Below are 16540 nucleotides of genomic sequence, written 5' to 3' on the forward strand. Positions count from 1 at the left end.
ACGCCTGGGTGGCTCAGTTGGTTGAGCTGCTGTCTTCAGTTCAGGTCATGGTCCCAGCGTCATGGGGTCGAGTCCCCATCGGGCTCCCTGCTCTGCAGGGACCCTGCTTCTCCCACTGCCACTCTGTCTGCCTGTGCTCTCTCTCTCTGACAAATAAATAAATAAAATCTTAAAAAAAAAAAAAAAAAGTTGTAAGGTAAAAACATTTACTGGAGCATAGCTACACCATCTTTGGACAATTCATTCTTATAATGGCAGGGTTGAGTAACTGCAACAGATACCAAAGAGCTCATCAAGTCTTATTTATCTTCTGGCCTTTTAAGGAAAGTTTGCTATCCTTCACCTAAATAGCAACATTCAAGTGAGTTTAACCAAGATTTTTGAGAGATTTTTCAAGGTTTTAGTTATATCTAAATCAAAGTTTTAGAGAAATAATACTCCCATTGGTTTCATCACACTCTAACCTCATACTATTCTCAGAAGCACATATTGTTACTTAAAGTACAGTTTTGTGAGTTTAATAATTTGCAATATTGCAAAAAATAATCAGCAAAAGCCGGGAAGTGCTGGGTACCTACACATGGAATTGAGAGATTATCTGGAATCTCTATTTTCTGATTGGGAAAGATAAAGAACATACTTCATTTCATTGTTCTAAGATTTCTTAAAACTTTTAACTTTTTGATACTGAGATACATTTTATAATCTATGGCATTAGACAGTTATTATAAGCTACGTGGCAAGCATGACAAAAAGCCAAATGAAAATTTTTCCACTAACAATTCCTGGTAAGATCAAGAAAATATTAGCATCATCGGGGTGCTGAAGACCTTGAAGACTAGGATTATAAAAAAAAGACTGAGAAAGGAACTTTACATAGTTAAAGATCAGTAATTGCTTCTCTAAGTCTCATTCATCAACTGAATATAAACAAGGAAATATTCTAATGAAAACAGAAATAAAAGCTTTCAGAGTTAAGAATTCTAAGAGTTTACTATTCTCATGATCTGAAGCAATTTTATAATGAATGTCCTTAATCATACACATCACTGAGAATGCACCAATTAAGAGTGTTAAATTCAAAGTTACCTTCTGTAAAGGATGGCACAAAGATACACATATCAACAGTGAGATTATAAACTGATTAATAAACCAGGTATTTATTTCTTTGAAGTCAGATGTAGTACCATTTGGGATGAAGAAAAAAAAAAACACCTTAAAACATACTTAATATAAAGATTTCTTCTATTTCTTTTCTACTGCCTAAAACTGCAGCATTAGCTCAAACTGATTCTAAAATAAAATTGCTTTAAGAAAAAAAAAAACAAAAAAAACAAAACCCCACTGGAAATACCTAACTAAGAATGTAGAAATCTAAGGAGAGAGTAAGAGATTAAACACAAAACATATAAAAAAACTGTAGTTTAATTCAACAGTGACTCGTAACAAGGGTCAAATTAACAACAGAAATCAAAATCTTTTTTAGGATGGAACATAATTATATTTGTTTACTATTTAACACTGAACTATATTTGATGTAAGAAAGGATACTTTAAATTACAGCTATATGCTCATTTTGTTCTTAAAAGAGTTTAAGGGGAAAGTTTAAGTATTTCTGTAGTGGGAAAACACACTGGTCTCATTAATAAACATTTATTCACATGGGAAATAAAAGACATTTGAACAAGTGAAGACAACTTGTTAGTTATATTAGAAGTGCTTGATGTAAGGGGCTTGAAATTACACATCATTAGATTTGAACTTTTTTGAAGAATTTGATTCTATTATAATCTATCTCAACTCGGGTTTGCATACAGCTTTTTAAAATAAATCAAATGCCACATATTCTGGGCTTGCTGAAGTCGTAGCTGATCAGAAATCTATTTTGCTTCATTGAAGATTTAGATTGTAGTTATACTTTTTTTCTCAATAGTATGCAAACAGTATAGGTAATTCACATAGAACCAGAGCATTATTACTTACATCATCACTCTGCTGGGCTTCTTGCATTACAAATTCTCGGACCATGGATGGGCTAAACTCTACCAGATAAGAAAATATATCTGTAGCTGCTGATCTGACTTGCAAATCATCCATGCCCTGGTAAAAGGAAAATTGGGTTAAAGACTGTTAATGAAAATTATGCCACATTCCCTTTTTCCAAATCTATGCACATCAAGTATTTGGATTTAGACATTGTACTGGAATCCTTTCTTCCTTTTCTTGTATAAATATTAAAAGCTTTAAAGCAGCTCCATTAGTTTCAGTTTTTGCCATCAGAAAGATAAATATTCAGAGAATATTTAGCACTATTTAGGAATCAGCATAGGATTATACTATTATACTTTAAAAATGCTATAAAATTTTTTTTTGTATTTACATATATGCAATATGTGAATGATGTTACCTAGTTAAGACTAATTTTCCAGAATCTGTCTTTGGTCCTGAATTTGCCAGTTACTCCTCCGAAACTGATTCTCTCTTTTATGACTCTCCTAACAGAAGATGCTTTTGAAAAGCACTCTGGGTATTTTTATTCTTTGTCCGTATCTTAGTTTTCTAAGGTAGTGATCCTGAATGCTCTTCCCTCTTTGACAGATGAAGGATAAATGACTCACAAGTTACAAAATCTTCAAGTGATTCTGAAAACATTCCTTAACTCATTCTCAAAGTGTAGTCTAGGGACATGCATGAGATTATAACTATTTTCATAAAAATAAACAATACTAGGGCATTACTGGCCCTTTTCTCTCTCAGTGTATCACAAGTATAGTGGGGTTTTCCAGAGGCTACAAGACATACGATATCACAACAAATCAAATGCAATGAAAATCTAGCTGTTTTCTCTTACACCAAATGTTAAAGGGATGGGCAAAAAAGGTGAAATGCCACTCCTCACTAAAATTTTTTTTGTTTCTGGAAAATTACATTTTCATAAAAGTTATATTATTTGTAAAATGTTTATCATCTTAAATAAGTATTTTAAAAAATTTTCAGTTTCAATTTTTCATACAACACCAGTGGATAAAAATCATATAAACAATTGTGTTGAGAACCACTGCCCTAAACCATACTGCAGATGAGCCATGTTGGTCCAGTCTGTCCTCCATCTACTCACTGGTCAAAAAAGGAACGGTATTTTAATAGTTTCTATGAAACATAATATTGTTACAGAACAAATAAACATGCAGGATTTTTATTCACTTGAAGCCGTATTATGCAGGTGCTTACATATTAATATTACAAATTTAAGTTAATAAAAATCCAAAAGCTGAACACACACTTGTGAAAGTGAATCATAAGCTAAAATATATAATTCAATATGCATTACTATAATAAATATTTTCACATACATAATATAGTACTACAAATTCACAACTTCAGAAACATGAAAAGAAACCATATAATTACCATTACAATTTCAAGAGCAGGAAGAATTCCCAACTTTGCCAAAGTTTTGAAAAATGCATCCCTATTTTGAGGTTGTAATGTCTGAGAAAATGCACAAAATTCCTTGAAAAAGTTAACCTGTAATATTAGAAAATAAAGTCAGAAGTTGACACACATAAGAGCAAACATGGGGCACACTTTAATGTGATGTATCACAGTATAATATGCCCTTCTCAAGGACCTTGATTTCTTAGGGTGTCCTGGCTCCTTTAAAGCTGTATTCAAAGAACATATTAAAAACTAGCATCTTGGGGCACCTGGGTGGCTCAGGGGGTTAAGCCTCTGCCTTTGGCTCATGTCATTATCTCACGGTCCTGGGATGGAGCCCTACATCAGGCTCTCTACTCAGCATGGAGCCTGCTTCCCCCTCTCTCTCTGCCTGCCTCTCCACTTACTTGTGATCTCTCTCTCTCTCTCTGTGTCAAATAAATAAGTAAAATCTTAAAACAAGACAAAACAAAAAAAAACTAGCATCTCTCTAAAAGTGAACTTTGCATTATTTCTGAGCGCTGAACAATGAACTCTCCAAAGACATTACAGTGTACATGTAATATGTAGAGTCCCAGAGGGTGAATGCAGATATAATATTCTTAACTAATGATTTAGGTGCAAAAATGTCATGTAAGGCATGTATCTTGAATTAGAACCATGTACTTTCACAGAAACATGCTATATAACAAATGGTGGCTGGGTTCTCAAAGAGCTCTCAAAAGTACAATTCCGTTTTTTTTTTTTTTTAAAGATTTTTTATTTTATTTATTTGACAGAGAGACATCACAAGTAGGCAGAGAGGCAGGCAGAGAGAGAAAGGAGGAAGCAGGCTCCCTGCTGAGCAGAGAGCCCGATGCAGGACTTGATCCCAGGACCCTGAGATCATGACCTGAGCCGAAGGCAGCGGCTTAACCCACTGAGCCACCCAGGCGCCCCTACAATTCCGTTTTTAAGAACTGGAAAGGACATTAGACATTCCCGAGTTTAAAGAACTAATTTTATAAATGCGAAAACCGAGTAGGCAATCAACTATACCAAGATGACTTGGCCGACTTTAAGTCCGCATCTTTCTTCAATTCTTTTTTTTTTTTTTTTTTTTTTTTTTTTTAAGATTTTATTTATTTATTTGAGAGAGAGACAGTGAGAGAGAACATGAGCGAGGAGAAGGTCAGAGGGAGAAGCAGACTCCACATGGAGCTGGGAGCCCGATGTGGGACTCGATCCCGGGACTCCAGGATCATGACCTGAGCCAAAGGCAGTCGTCCAACCAACTGAGCCACCCAGGCGCCCCTTCTTCAATTCTTTTTTAAAGCCCAAGCACCTGATTATAATATTTAAAAAAATGACAAACTGCTAGTAAACAGCAATTTACTAGCAGTTTCTTCCTCCAAAGCATGAGTTATACCTCAGAAAATACATATATTTTGAAAAGAAAAAAAAAACATTTCCAAGAACCAAATTACTTATCATGCATTTATTCAAGAAGCATGGTTCTTAACTTTTCCCCCCCTTAAAAAAAAAAGAAAAAAAGAAAAAAAGAGAGCTGTTCTATAATGTAACTATAGCTATAAAAATATATGAGCTTGCAATTCTGTCCTAACATAAACCTTGTATCTAATTTTGGGTTTTGTAAGACACATAAGTCCCCTCACTGCAGGGTAAAAATCACATCAAGATACTTTAAGAAACTGGTAAATATACAACACAGTAAGTAGGAGAAACTTAGAGAATAATTATAAAATATAAATATGTATCTTTCATTTCATATTTATAAAAAATTCTCTTAACAAACTCAATATTAAAAGCTGTATATGCCAAAAGGTAAGTGTTCTTTAAAGGTTCAAATTTCAAGAATAAATAACTTACCAATTCACGCCGTTTATCATCATCTGTAGCCTCATCCGTTAACTGTGCAAAAACTTCAGACAAAAACTTCTCATCTTCCTACATGAGAAGAAATAATTACTAGGAAAAAGTCTAACATAAAAAGTTATAATCATTTGTATGATTTACACCAATTATAATAAAAATAGCTGAAAACCTAATCATAGTTTCATCATGAAACTTAAAATTCATGTTAGGGATGCCTAGGTGGATCAGCGGGTTAAGCCTCTGCCTTTAGGTCATGATCCCAGGGTCCTGGGATAGAGCCCCACATCGGGCTCTCTACTCAGCAGGGAGTCTGCTTCCCGCCCCCCTCCCTCTGCCTGCCTCTCTGCCTACTTGTGATCTCTGTCAAATAAAATTAAAAACAAAAAAAATTAACGCTACAAGTTTCAAACCCTGACTATACTATTTAGTATTAGTTATACATTAATACCTCATTTAACCAGAAACTTCAGCTATAAAGAACCCTTGGCGGGGGTGGAGTGGGAAGACCAGTTATGTTCTAGAAGTCATGCATGAAAACTCACGTATTTTAACTCTATAGTTTAAGGATCTGCAGCTCCCTCTCAGGGTCTATTCGTTAACTTTTTTTTTTCTTTTTTTAAGGATTTATTTGAGAGGGAGTGAGAGAGAGAGAGGATAGAGAGAGAGAGTGCATATGCATGCACAAGCTGAGGAAGAGGCAGAGGGAGGGAGAAGCAGACTTCCTGCTGAGCAGGGAGTCAGAAGAGGAGCTCCATCTCAGAACCCTGGGATCATGACTTTTGGGATCATGACCTGGCCAAAGCCAGATGCTTAACTGAGCCACCCAGAAGCCCCCATTTATTTGCTTTTAATTTAAATGTAATTCAAACAAGTTTGAAGATCTCATTGTCAATCCACCATAGATTAGAAAAATGAGAAATTACAAATATGGCACAGGAAAAGCAGTAAAGGAGACTGAATTCTGGCAGTGGTTAAGACTGCAAAGCTTCTAAAATATAAGAACTCACAAAATATAATTACCTAGGGCCATTTGGCGTACAGGTTTACATTTTCTTGTGGTTCCCAAGGATAAAACTAAATGATAAAACACAGTAACTGCTTTTCACACTGATGACTCTGAGGTATTATAGGGCAGATATGTGTTAGTTTCTATAAGCACGGTTTACAAGGACAAACAAAAATATCGTGGGGTATGTATTATATCATCATATTTTTAATATGAATTTGTGTGTCTAAAAGTCGAAGGGGTAAAGTCGAAAAGGGGTAAACATTAGAGTGTTAATTGTGATTATCTTTTGGTGATGGATTATGAGTGCTTTTCTGTTTATCTGTATTTTCTTATTTTTCACAGTAAGTATGGACTATTAAATTACAAAGGAAAAAACTGACACGAATACTGAAATTCACTTTGGAGATTTCCACAAAACCTGCTAAGAAAAAAAAAAAACTTGTGCTTTTAACAATGAATTCTGGAACACTGAAAAAATACAATTAAAAAAAAAAGAAATCTAAAACAAAAAGAAACCTGTGCTTTTTTTTTTTTTATTAAAGATTTTATTTATTTGACAGATAGACATCACAAGTAGGCAGAGAGGCAGGCAGAGAGAGAGAGAGAGAGAGAGGAGAAGCAGGATCCCCACTGAGCAGAGAGCCCGATGCGATGTGGGGCTCAATCCCAGGACCTGGGATCGTGACCTGAGGTGAAGGCAGAAGCTTTAACCCACTGAGCCACCCAGGTGCCCCAGAAACCTGTGCTTTAATATTTCAGTTATTTTTAAAATTCACTTTTATGAAATATAACTTGCATTAATTTTAATTAAGGTAGCATGTTCTAAGAACATGCATAATAGTGATATCTTCATGGCTGATAATCAAATCATGACATGTTAAGCATATGCCTTAAATACCTGCCATTTTACTTAAGGTGGATCATCAGTGAAGCAGTATCAATTCCTTAAGTAAGTTTTTCTAAAAAAAGATAAAAGCGTATATATAAAAAATATGAGTAAAGACTACTAGAAAGGATCATGGACGATGTGACCTATTTTCCCACTAACCACTCATCAATGTTACTCAAAACACTAAGAGCCACCCTTCTTCCCCGGTTCATTAGTCTAACTCAGAATGGTGTTTCTTTTGTTCTTTATTTTTTTGACTTCTTCTAGACCTTATACAACATGGCCTGAACCATCTTTTTCTGAGAGAATTCAATAGCATTAACTTACTTCTCAGATTACTTTTTCCAAATACTTTTCATCTCAGTATTTTAGGTTTTGGTGAATAACTATGCATTTATTTCCACTTAACACCTTTTATGAATTTCTTCTTCTTCCATCTCTCCCAGATTAAATCTTCCTTTCTTGTCTAAAAGATTTTTTTTAACCTTTTTTGAAAATACTTTCATAGGAAAATAGTTTCAATTTTTGATAAATGCAATTTCTTCCATGATTCATTATTTGGGTGCTGACAGCTATAACTGTGTAATGTATTATGGAGGCAATTTCAAGTATAATAGGCTGCTAGGAGAATATTTTAACTCTTATAATATTAATTTTTTCTGATTTCTAACCTCACTCTTGATAATACTCTACAGAAGCACTCTGTTCCGATGTACATTAAAAAAGTAATTAACTAGGGTGTCTGGGTGGCTCAGTCAGTGAAGCATCTGCCTTTGGCTCAGACTCTGGTCTTCAGATTGAGCCCTGAATCAAGCTCCCTGCTCAGTGGGGAGTATGCTTCTCCCTTTCCCTCTGCTCCCCCTGCCCCGGCCCCCACCCCTGTGAGCTTTAGAGCTCTCTCTCTCAAACAAATAAAATCTTAAAAAAATAGTAATTAACTGACAATTTAAAAGTCCATCATAAATACAGCTGTAATGTTTCCCCTAAATACCTGTTTCTCCAAGTAATCAAACTAGTCTCTTTAGATAACCTTAGTTTTTTTAATTTAGTTTTAAAAGTCTTTGTTTTTAATAAAACATAACTTTTAAGACAAACTGTGTGTGGCTACTTTTTTGACTTACACAGCAAAATCTTATGGGGGAATGAAGAGCCACTTTTACAAAGTCTGAATCAAACTGTTCTTTGCAGTAATATAAAAATAGGCACAGGCTCAAAATCCAAAAACCCAGAGGGTACTCAGTAGAGCATGCAACTCTTTAATCTTAGAGTTACGAGTTCAAGACCCACACTGGATGCAGAGTTTATTTTAACAACAATACCACCACCACCCAAACCCAGAACCCATTCACCATTACTCATCTAATGCAGAAATTTAGATTAGATCAGGCTTGAAGAGGTTACATAGATTGCCTAGTCTAATTTTATATTTCAAGAGACTGATGTCCAAAGAGTGGACTTATCTGAGGCTCCCTAGTAACAGATGGATTTAGAATCCAGGTCTCTGGCATGATGAGATTTTTGTCATTCCCACTGTATAATAAATTATAGGTCAGAGTCCTAAGTAGTCATTATTATGAAACAAACAGAAGTAAAACATACATAACAGAGTAGAATAGGCCAAAACTAGTAAGATAAAATGGAATATGTTAAATTCTGTATGAGTTCAAAAACCTCTAAAACAAAATGGAGAACTATACTAACTGTATTACTGTAAGTTGTTTTCTTAAAGAAACAAAGATTTTATATATTTACTTAGTTACTGGGAAGAAAGGTTAGAAATTTCCTTTTCTAGTGCTGAAATCCATAAAATATGTCAAAAAAGAACTAAAGTACTGATTTCATTGGTTTGTTTTTGACTCAATTCTCATTTATGAAATAGAGAAAATATATATGGTAAAATGTCAACATTTACGATACCTGTCCTCCACCATTTCTAGTGAAGGAAGAAGTTAAAACTTCCTGTCGTGAAAAGGATCTGTAGCTCTCTGTGTAAAAATAACTTCACTTTACTGGCTGTAAGAAATTTAATTTTTAAAACATTTTTAAGAATATTTCTCAATTCTGGGCACATGGGATTTTGATCTGCAGTTAGTTAGAAAGTTAAGGTTAACTAAACCCTTATGCCCCAATCAAGCTTAAGAGAATCTTAACATGTATTAGAGCACATACCAGGAGCCAGTGATCACAGTAAGTACTTTCATATAATTTCTGTTAATTAACCTAATTCAGGCTAGGAGTTATTTTATGTACCTTCAACACTTACTTATTTTGGTCCAGATAAACAGAATTCTTATATTTTTACTTGCTTATGTAATTCATACAGAAAGTTAATACTCATTTAAAAAGCTATAGTTATCAGGATGCCTGGGTGGCTCAGGCAATTAGGCCTCTGACTCTTGGTTTTGGCTACAGTTCTAAGATGGAGCCCCACAGCTGGAGCTGAAGATTCTTTCCTCCTCCCCAGCTCATGTGTGTGTGCCCATGCTCTCTCTTTTTCAAATAAATAAAGCTATAGATATGTATTCTAGCTAGAAGGGTATCTGGAAATATCTAATACCTAGACAAAAAATTTGTACATGGAAGCCTCAGAGCTGGCCTTTAGGAAATGAGCCTTTAGAGGCCAGTCCCCATAATCCTAATTCCTTTGTCTCACATACTGCTGAGAATAAAAAAATAGAATTCAGCACCACTGCTGACATATAAGATAACTAAGTGGTAAACCCTGGATAAACAATAGGTAATTCACAGTATCTATTTCATAAATTCATCTAATGGACCAGAAATAAGTAAGACTTTCTTTTCTTAAAGCTACATGTGATTTATATAATTACAGCCTTTATAAATAGATATATAACAAAATATATAAAATGACACTATAAGTATTTATTTATAGGTTAGTTTGCATAATTTATTTTTTAAAACATAAAAAAGCATTTATGATCAAGTATTATAGATTCAGAAACCCTTCTGAAGTCAAAAACAGTCATTTGAAAGCTTCTGCACTTGAGTTTTCTGTCAATGAGTTCTTTACATCAGCTTATACTGAGTCTACTTCCAAACTCTTGAACTGTAACAGAAGTTAGCAAGTCAAATGGGACCTTGAATTGTACAGTAAGTATGGTTTTTTTTTTAAAAAAGCAGGTCCTATATACTATAAATGGACCCTCATTCATAAGTCTAATTTTCCTTATACCTGTTACTGTGGAGTAAGGAAAAACTGTGAGGTGAAAGAATGATCTAGAGAAGTAAATCCTAAACAGAAAATACAGTTATAAGAGAAACGCGAATGATGGTTAGAAGCAACATAAAATGGAATCTCATAGCTAAGTAACAAGACAGAGATTCTCAACTTTTTGGTCCCAGGACCACTTTAAACTCTAAAAAATAATGGAGGACTCAAAAGAGCTTTTATTATGTGGATTATGTTTATCAATATTTATAATCACAACTGAGACATTTAAAAACATTAATTTGTTCTAGAAATAAGTGATTTTAAGTTTATGTAAGTATTTTATATGAGCAAATTTTATAAATTAGAAAGAAGTGGCTCTGTTTTACATTTTTGTGAATTTCTATAATGTTTGGCTTAATAGAAGAAAGCTATATTCTCCTATCTTCTTTCACATCCAGTCTGTGATGTTATGGCTGGAGTATATGAAGAAAATACTGCCTCACAGTAACAAGAAGCTGGAAAAGGAAAAACTTCACAGACCTCTCTGAAAGGGTTTTAGGAGCCCCAAGAACACACTTGAGAACCCAGTACACTATGTACACAGAAGCTACACGAAAAATTTAAAGAGTGATATGGACATGACAAAAGCAGTTATGTAGGGAACTATGGGTATAGTATACTACAAGTAAAACAAAATCTTCAAAATCATCCTTACTACACTGTTAGGGTATAAAGGATTAACATGAAAAACATGGCATAAACTCCTCTATTTTGCAACTGAAGGAGGCAGTAAAACCAACCTCACATAGTAAAAAAGTATAACTGTTATTTCCTGAAAATTAATGTTTCTCAGTCCTGGCTGCACATGTGAATTGTTTGGGAAACTTCAAGCACACATACAAACTCATATATACCCCTAATAATAACTAGGTCTCACAAAATGGACTAAAAGATAGTCTTTAAATAGCTGCTTTTGCTCAGGGTGATGAAAAAGTTCTGGAAATGGATAGTGGTGATGGCTGCGTAACATTGTGAATGTATTTAACGCTACCATTATATACTTAAAAATAGTTAAAATGATGAATTTTAAACTAGATGCAAAAATGAAGTTTAAAAAAGTTCCATCATAGAACACTTAAAAATGTAAAAGGGCAACAGTAAAGGGTTACTGTCAACAAGACAGTAAACAACAAGTGTTGGAGAGGATATGGAGAAAGGGGAACCCTCTTATACTGTTGGTGGGAATGTAACTTGGTATAGCCACTTTGGAAAACAGTACGGAGATTCCTTAAGAAATTAAAAATAGAGCTTCTCTATGACCCTGCAATTGCACTACTGGGTATTTACCCCAAAGATACAGATGTAGTGAAAGAAGGCCATCTATACCCAATGTTTATAGCAAGAATGGCCACAGGCCACAGTCGCCAAACTGTGGAATGAGCCACGATGCCCTTCAACAGACTGGATAAAGAAGATGTGGTCCATATATACAATGGAGTGTTATGCCTCCATCGGAAAGGATGAATACCCAACTTTTGTATAAACATAGATGGGAATGGAAGAGATTATGCTGAGTGAAGTAAGTCAAGCAGAGAGAGTTAATTATCATATGGTCTCACTTGTGGAGCATAAAGAGTAATATGGAGGACATTGGGAGATGGAGAGGAGAAGTAATTTGGGGGAAATTGAAGGGGGAGACAAAACATGAGAGACTGCAGACTCTGAGAAACAAACTGAGGGTTTTGGAAAGAAGGGGGTGAGGGGTTAGGTGAGCCTGGTGGTGGGTATTAAGGAGGACATGTATTGCATGGAGCACTGGGTGTGGCGTGAACACTGAAAAAATAAACAAATAAAATTACAAAATAAAAAAAGAAGTAAAAGGTTGCATTCAAAAGTGAACCTCCTTCAAAAACTCATGAGATGAAGTCCTGTTTTCTAGGCTTGACAGTATATTTAAAGTAAACAAAAGAAATCTTTCAAAAAGGAACAAATACCAGCCTAAACTATTAAGGGAAGTAAGCATCTGAAAAAACGTAAGAACACCTTTGTTTACTTACCTGCAACATGCTGACTATCTCAACTTTGTTGAAGAAAATAAAAGACGTAAGAGTAGAAAGAAAATTCTCTTCAAAAACAGATGGTGTAGGCAAAATGATGTCCTGAATGTACTGTACCCTGTAAGTCTGATGTATTTTTTGCCTTAGTTCAGAGTCTGTTATTGGTATAACTTCCTTAAACTTTGCAGTTTTGGTCAAAAATTCTCTATGCCTTTTTGGCTGAGCCAAAGCAGGGTCATATTCAAGGCATCCCACGACATCCATGATACACTCATCAGAAAACATTACTTCAAACAAAGTTGCCTTATTTAGGAATAAGATTCCTCTAATAATTTCATACAAATGGTGTAAGCCTTCAGTGTTTTCTAGATTCTCACAAGCTTGGAACAGCTGCAGTAGTTTTTTAATATAGCCTTCATTTTCTAAGGCCAGAGCCAGCTTTTCCCTACGGATAGGTGAGGAGAGAACTGAGGTAACTAAGTCAGCAATCTCTTCAAGTTTACTGAGTTCACATGTGGGCAGGTCAATTAGATGACTGGTTTCAGGCATTTCTTCAAATCGTTCTTCTTCTGATTCATCAATGAGGTCCTGTGTGACTTCCACTGATGGATCCTTACCTTGAACCTAAAAACATCCAAGTACAGCTGGTTACCTTAAAATACAAAAGAAGTCAGAATTTTGGAAATCAAATCACTGACCACTGAATTTAAGTAAAAATACCCTGCAAAGAAATATTAGCAGCACAGCCACTGTTAATTAGAAGTGAATTCTAGAGAGGGAAAACATATCCAGTTTAGAGTCAATTACTTGATTCTCAATTTCATCTCTAAATTTCCCAACTTATAACTTCAGGTTAACTCTGATCCCTAACCATGTGCACATTTAAGCTAATGTTACATTGATTTATATGATGTTATGTAATAACCACATGCAGTTGTTTAGTAACTTCACTATTCCTACTAATTTTGAATTCCACAGAAGGTTAGCTCTTCTGTGGGTCCCCCAAATCACTATGTATGACTCTTAATGCACCATCATATTGGCCTGACAAAAACACTACTAAGTTTATTTTTTTTATTACATATACATATGTATGTGTGTGTATATATATTTTATATATGTCTCTGTGTACATATATATGTGTGTATTTGTGTGTGTGGGTGTATATATTTTAGAAGGGGTGTGGGGGGAGAGAGAGAGTATCTTAGGCAGGCTCCATGCCCAGCCTGGAGCCCGATGCAGGGCTTGATCTCACAAACCTGAGATCATGATCTGAGCTGAAATCAAGAGTCAGATGCTTAACCAACTGAGCCATTCAGGAACCCCAAATACTACTAAGCTTAAACCACACTAAAACCCAAATCCTTGTATAGTCAATAGTGATAAGATTCCCTCAAATTACTTTTGAAATTCACTTTTGGACAAATAGTTGCTTTTGCTATGAGCCTACAACTGCTCTAAAAAACAAAGAATATTCTTGGGGTGCCTGGGTGGCTCTGTCAGTTAAGTATCTGCCTTTGGCTCAGGTCATGATCCTAGAGTTCCAGGAATGAGCCTCCCATCAGGCTCCCTGCTCAGTGGGGAGTCTGCTTCTCCCTCTGCCCCTCACACCCTGCTCTTGTGCTTTCTCTCTCTCAAATAAATAAAATCTTTCAAAAAAAATAAAAAAGAATATCCTTTAAAAACTGGCATTCATTTAACATCTGTGATAAAATCTCCAAGTTATAATATCTAGAAAACATACTAAAAAACTTTTATGATTCATGTTGACAGCTCAACAAAAGCATGGCTAACTTATAACAAGTTTTCTATAATGATTTCTATAATGACTAACAGAAAAACTTTATTCTTTATAAATTTCTTCTAATTCCTAACATAAGAGTATAATTATCCTCTTTTCACCTCAATATATCCAAATATCTAGAGATGAAAAACCTCCAGAAATTTCCAAATCCGCCAAAACAACATGAAAAAAGTCCTAAGAACTTAGAGGAAGTAGACAGATATACTGGTGCATAAAGGATACTTTTTCTCCTAAAGTACTTTTACTTCTGAGTCCTCAACAGAGTTGCTGGACTTAGGGAGAATGACACATAAATATAAGAGAAAGGGTGGGTAACAAAGTCATAAGAGCCGTTCAGATAAAATACCATGGAAATTCAGAGAGGAAATTCCTTCCAGCTCTTGGGAGTACAGAGAGTGGTGAGGAGAGACTATAAGAAGAAATCATAAAAGCAGGAGTATTTGAGATCTTCAAAGTGGCATCTGTACTTTCAAAGATGAGTACGATTCAGATGAGGATAAAGGCATGCAAAATGCAAAGGGAACAGTAGAGGCAGACATATGGAAACGTGACATGCATATAGCAAACAGCAAAATTAGAAATGTAGATTGGGGTTCCTGGGTGGGTCAGTCGGTTAAACATCTGCCTTCAGCTCAGGTCATGATTCTGGAGTCCCAGGATTGAGTCCTAGGACCGAGGACTGCATCAGGCTCCCTGTTCAGCAGGGAATCTGCTTCTCCTTCTAGAAAAAGGGGGTGCCTGGGTGGCTCAGTGGGTTAAAGCCTCTGCCTTCAGCTCAGGTTATGATTCCAGGTTCCTGGGATAGAGCCCCACATCGGGCTTTCTGCTCAGCAGGGAGCCTGCTTCCCCTCTCTCTCTGCCCTCTCTCTGCCTACTTGTGATCTCTGTCTGTCAAATTAATAAATAAAAATCTTAAAAAAAAAAAAAAAGGAAAAAAAGAAATGTAGATTAAAGCCAGATTATAGAAAGTCAAGCTAGAACACTTGCAGTTATTGTTCAGGGATGTAAATGTGCAGCACTGTCCTTTAGAAAAGTCAACTGGGCATCAGGTGTTTGGAATCAATTTGAGAATATAGATAATTTAGGGTGCTATTCCAAAGTCTACATGAACAAGTGAATTTGGATAGTGATGGTGGGACTGATAAGGGACAAAAGAGAGAAGGAACCACAATGACCCTATAGTTTTAAATCTGTCATTGGGAAGATTATGGCTCCTTTAATAAAAACTGATAGTATGGGAGAGGAGTGGTTAGTAAAAGTTGAGTTCTATTAAGTGAGGCAACTGAATACCCAGCTGGCAACTAAATCTGTAGATATACTACTCTGGAAAACGAGTAGGTCAGAAGGTAGAAATTTGGTATTAGGATAACACGTATTAGGGTAACACTTAAAGCCAGAAGACTCTGACGGTAACCTAAGAAACAGAAGTAGAGTACAAAGTGGGGAAGAAAGAGAGAAGAAACATAGGTTATAACGAAAGAATAAGAAATCAGAAGGGGGGCGTCTGGCTGGCTCAGTCTGTGGAGTGTGCAACTCTTGATCTTGGGGTTATGAATTCAAGTCCCAGGTTGGGTGTAGAGATGACTTATGAATAAAATCTTTTAACTCACAGTTCGAATGAATTTAGTCTGCATGTTTCAGAATTAAAAGCACAGCTACAAAGCATTTACAAGGTTATAGTACGTCCACTTCTATGTTATCCAGGATTACTCCTATAAGCTTCCTGGACGCTCTCCTAAATTTAATACTCCCTGATATGATCTGTCAATCCCACATAAACCCAAGTGACTGGATGTCAATAATGCTGTTCATCAAGTATTTCTGGTTCTCTCCCTTTTGTGGCACGAGTTCCTTGTTTCCATGAAGTTATATGTAATTGCGGATTTGTTTTGGCCAATGAACTGTAAGGAAAAGTGTCATGTGTAACTTCTGGAAGAACTTTTTAAAAGCCAATGCTCTGACTTGCCCCCTTTCATTCTCACTTTGCAATGATCCTGGAAGTAGTAAAATGAATCCTCTATCAACCTGGGTCCCTAAGTGGATGTGGTAAGCACAACCTCTTTCAGTCCAACCCTGTCACTCATTGGTCAAATAGCATTAGGGAAAAACAAACTTTTGTTGGGAGCCACTGATATTTTAGGAGTTTGTTACTGTAACACAATCAGACTTTAACATTCTCCCTTCTGTGGCACAAATCAGTCACCCAACTGTGGCACGAGTCTGTCAACTAATTGTGCTGAGTGTGTTAAAAAAAAATTTACACTATCAGTAGGGTTCTCAACAGAAATTTCTTTTC

At 35.6% G+C, this 16540-nt stretch overlaps 1 protein-coding gene across 3 annotated transcripts in view; it reads right to left on the reverse strand.

Moving 5' to 3' along the window:
• Positions 1-16540, reverse strand: part of PPP4R3B (protein phosphatase 4 regulatory subunit 3B) — a 67441-nt gene that overhangs the window by 33028 nt on the left and 17873 nt on the right. For 2 of the 3 annotated variants that reach the window (XM_059187706.1, XM_059187705.1), the window contains exons 4-7: positions 12441-13064; positions 5308-5385; positions 3412-3528; positions 1984-2100 (exon numbers count right to left, since the gene is read on the reverse strand). In XM_059187706.1, the coding sequence (XP_059043689.1) occupies positions 1984-2100; positions 3412-3528; positions 5308-5385; positions 12441-13064 (936 nt within the window). Of the gene's footprint in view, positions 1-1983; positions 2101-3411; positions 3529-5307; positions 5386-12440; positions 13093-16540 lie in introns of all 3 variants that reach the window. The other variant, XM_059187707.1, reaches the window with a different exon arrangement.

The sequence above is a fragment of the Mustela lutreola genome, chromosome 9 (assembly GCF_030435805.1).
Source record: "Mustela lutreola isolate mMusLut2 chromosome 9, mMusLut2.pri, whole genome shotgun sequence".
NCBI classification, from domain to species: domain Eukaryota; kingdom Metazoa; phylum Chordata; class Mammalia; order Carnivora; family Mustelidae; genus Mustela; species Mustela lutreola.